At 37.2% G+C, this 3,917-nt stretch overlaps 1 protein-coding gene across 2 annotated transcripts in view; it reads left to right on the top strand.

Moving 5' to 3' along the window:
- Positions 1 to 2,142, top strand: part of tyr (tyrosinase) — a 7,356-nt gene extending 5,214 nt beyond the window's left edge. For both annotated transcript variants that reach the window (XM_077723107.1, XM_077723106.1), the window contains one exon: positions 54 to 2,142. In XM_077723107.1, the coding sequence (XP_077579233.1) occupies positions 54 to 301 (248 nt within the window). In that variant the 3' untranslated portion in view covers positions 302 to 2,142. The remainder of the gene's footprint in view (positions 1 to 53) is intronic.
- The last annotated feature ends 1,775 nt before the right edge of the window (positions 2,143 to 3,917 follow it).

The raw sequence follows: 3,917 nt of genomic DNA, 5'->3' as shown, positions 1-3,917 counted from the left end.
TTTTACATTCTCGTCGATATAAATTAGTTTCATGCTGTTTTTCTCCTTTGCAGGCCAGAGATTTGTACAAGAAATCCTGACACCTTACCTCCAGCAGGCTCAGGAGATTTGGCAGTGGCTGCTGGGAGCCGGTATCGTGGGTGGGTTGATCACAGCAATTATTGTGGTCGTGGTGGTCGTTGCCAGAAGAAAGTGGAGACGAAACCAGAGGAGGAAGAGAGCTTCCATTTTTGGAGAACGACAGCCTCTTCTCCAGAGCAGCTCAGAGGAAGGCTCAGCTTCGTATCAAACTACTCTGTAACTCACACACACAATCGGGAGTAACAATGGAGGGTAATTTTGCTCTATTAATTATTCACAAAATATTGTTTGGAAAATGAGTCGGTGAACCTGAATCACATGTTTTGCATCATGTGTAAAAAAAACAGTTTGAAAATAGGGATGGGATTCTCCAATTTCATGATAAAGCGAGTTTGGGCAACATTATTGATAGCATAAAATCTGGTATAATTGAATCATCTTGTATCACTAGTAGTTGCATTTCCCCTAAAGCAAGAAATTAAAAAGTAGTTTTGACATTTTTCTGAATTTTCTAGCTCCAACATTCCCCATATTTTCTCGCATATGCAGCATATTTGTAATAAAAAATGATGACTGAATCTAGTGCACGGCTTATATGCGCACAAATTAAACTTGACGTGCACAAAACTGTGAGGTGACAAAGAGAAACGCCGTAACGCAAGACAATGTGGCCGATACGGTCATTTATTTCAAAATGGAGAGAAGATCAACTGACAACAAAATACATTTTTATGTCTATAAATGAAATTCAAGAAGAAATAAAACATATCTTGTATAAAACTTGAAAAAACTCATTATTTGTTGTGCCTGCCATTGCTCGCTTAGGGCGCCGCCATCTTACTAGTAGTTAAATGTGCTCTGATTGGCCAGATGTGAGTAGCCTTGATACATGTTTGTTGTGTCTACCATGTCAGCGCATACCAATAGTTGTTGAGGCTGATCGAAGGTCTTGCGGTCGATCATTGAACCATCAGCCTTGATACCTGCGTAATCTGTATCTCCTGCTATTATTGCACAAGGGACTTGGTAAAAACTAGACCCCTACGGACACATTTCCTGGTTGTACTGCTCATGTGACTTCCTTTTTGACTTAGGCCACCTGCAGGAAACGCCCTTTTGGAATGTGCAATCGAGCAGACGATCTTTTCGATCCACACAGTATTTCAGAAATACCACGTACAATGTTTTTTTTTGAAGATTTTCCCTTCAAAGTAAAACATTTGTACTCCCTATTAAAACAATGAATATGGAGAGGAAAACTGTGAATCACGGGGCGTCTTATAGGAGAGAAATCGTAAAATTAAACGATTTTAAGGCCATTTTATGGGTACAGCTTATATGCGGGGTCAATATGCGAGAAAATACGGTAAGTAATTAGAATGACAGCTATTCTTTTTAACCAGTGGTGGGCCATAAGGGCCTGCAATGCCTTCTGTGCTTGCATGAAAAATATATCTGAATCATAGACTGATGTTAATTATAGTATGTCCATTAATACCATTGTCAATTCTGAATTATCTGTCAGTTTCGTATGATTGCTGTGCCCCTTGTTGTGCTTATGCGGAAATGTCCGCGTTTCCCGCTGTGATTGGATAGTGAGAGTATGTACTACTTAGCGCTAGCAATCTGCATTTGTAGCGAGCCGCACAAGCAAAAATGTTGCTGTGCTGATTTAATAGTGGTTTTGCAAAACCACAATGGCCAAAGGAGCTGAAGAAATGGATTTAGTTGCAGATTTAGAGTAGAGTGTCACAACTAATAAATATTTGGCGAGTATAAAACAAAGTAAAGGCAAATAAAAGATCTGGAGTGTGAACGTAGTCATTTAAGTAAAATTACTTCTATAATGGTTCACTGTCCTATATATCCCCAATAATTTATTGATACAGTATATAGTCATAATGTAAATTGGTGATTTGGGTCCACCGATTCTCATTAATTTTGTGAACAACGAGGTGGAATTCATTTGAGAAGAATTCTTATGAATGTGATTTGACCATTCGACAATATACACAATGAAAAAACACTGGTGCTATGGGATCATAATGCAGATGATCTTTCATCAGAACATGAAATGTGATATATGTCAGTTGCTGCATTAAAATCTGATCTTATCCAATTTTGCTCTGTGGTCCTTCTATTAGTTCATTCAATTCGAATTTTGAAACTCCAAATATTTTTTCCCCGCATGAATGAGATGAATTGAACATTGTCTAACGTTATTCACAAATTACACAGATCCATTACTAGTGTAATAAAGATATTTTAGCAGTTTGCTTCCTGACAATTGATCGGGTAAATGAAGACACTTTTGCTGTCGTGATCATGACAACTTCATATGTGAAATATGTCACATTTGACAGTAAGTTGACAGTTTCTGTCATGACAATTTGACACATAAATTGTCACTTTTATTGCCAAGGTGACAATTCTCTGTCATAACAATTTGACAATAGCAAGACAAAATTACCTATTGACCAATTTTTCAAACCTTAAACACGTTGATGAATGGATAGCCTGCCTCATAGATCCGAGATCAAGGGTTTCCTGTAGCGTATCCCTGTCCTTATCCGGTGTCTGCGTGGGCTTTATTTAGGTACTCTGGATTCCCCCCACATGCCAATAATTATGCATGAATGGAAACAGCTTCATAGTGTCACACACTAGACCAGGGGTGGGCAAAACGGTCATTGGGGGCCGCTGTGGGTGCAGGTATTTGTTGCAACTGATCCAGCAAATACAACATTTTCAAAACAAATTCAATAAGATGCACCACCTATTTATAAGGAAACATCACAAGTTTTCACCCTGTTCACTTTCAATTCACTATTTTCCTGCCCCATGTTTAATAATGAGATTTGATATGATTAGAACAGATTCGGAATAAATAATTATATGAATGAAACCCCCATCAAAGGAGAAGGATTCATGATAATTCCTTAAAAAAACATCCAATAATTCAAGTTTTGCTGAGCTATGGATTTTCCAAATTCTCCCTAGGCATTTTTTTCACTTTTTTTCAGTTCACCCATAATAAAGCCATAAAAGAACCAAACTTCATGAATGTTTTTTTGTGAGAAAGAAGTATCTGTTCCAATCACTCTATCAGAGAAAAATCAGAGTTGTGGAAATAACTGGAAACTCAGGAGAGCCATGACATTATGTTTCTTCACAAGTGTATGTATACTTTTGACCACAACTGTATACTATATACTTCAAAAACCTTTTTTCGGAACTTGAAGGTTTCGTAAGTAGAGCAGTACTTTATATGTAAGTTCTCTAATTTGTTCCACGGTCCTCACTCAACTGTCAACTAAACCGTTTAAAATTGATGAAAGTGTCCCAACTTTGTATGAAAGATGTGAGAAACACAAAAATTTGAGAAAATTATTTAATGATGTCTTAAAATGAATATAATGGCCAAAAATCCCTGTGTAAATGTGCCCTGCACCGCTGAAATAGTTCCTTCCGTGCCTGTTATTTTGGGAGATGTAATACCCGTTCTACCAGGACCAAAAGCCATCCACTTTGTAGTACATTTTAAACTTTAACATGTGCCCTATGTGTGCATTTGTGAAAATATGATCATGCCTCGACCGGCGTTTCCCAACTACTGTGCCACTGCACATTGGTGCGCCGGGAAGGAAGGTCAAGTTTACCACAGGAAATTATACCTCCCAAGAAGCCTTACACTGTAATACTGAAAGAAAAATGTTAATATTATTAGATTAAATTTGAAATATTCCTAAGAATAAATCCATATTGTATTAATACAAGATTCAAATCATAATATTACAAGAATATTATTGTTTTGTTGCTTATTTTTAATGTGTTGC

This window comes from Stigmatopora nigra, chromosome 8, assembly GCF_051989575.1.
Source record: "Stigmatopora nigra isolate UIUO_SnigA chromosome 8, RoL_Snig_1.1, whole genome shotgun sequence".
Classification (NCBI taxonomy): domain Eukaryota; kingdom Metazoa; phylum Chordata; class Actinopteri; order Syngnathiformes; family Syngnathidae; genus Stigmatopora; species Stigmatopora nigra.
Note: the sequence above shows the minus strand (reverse complement) of the source record. Positions and strands in the feature narration are given on the sequence as shown.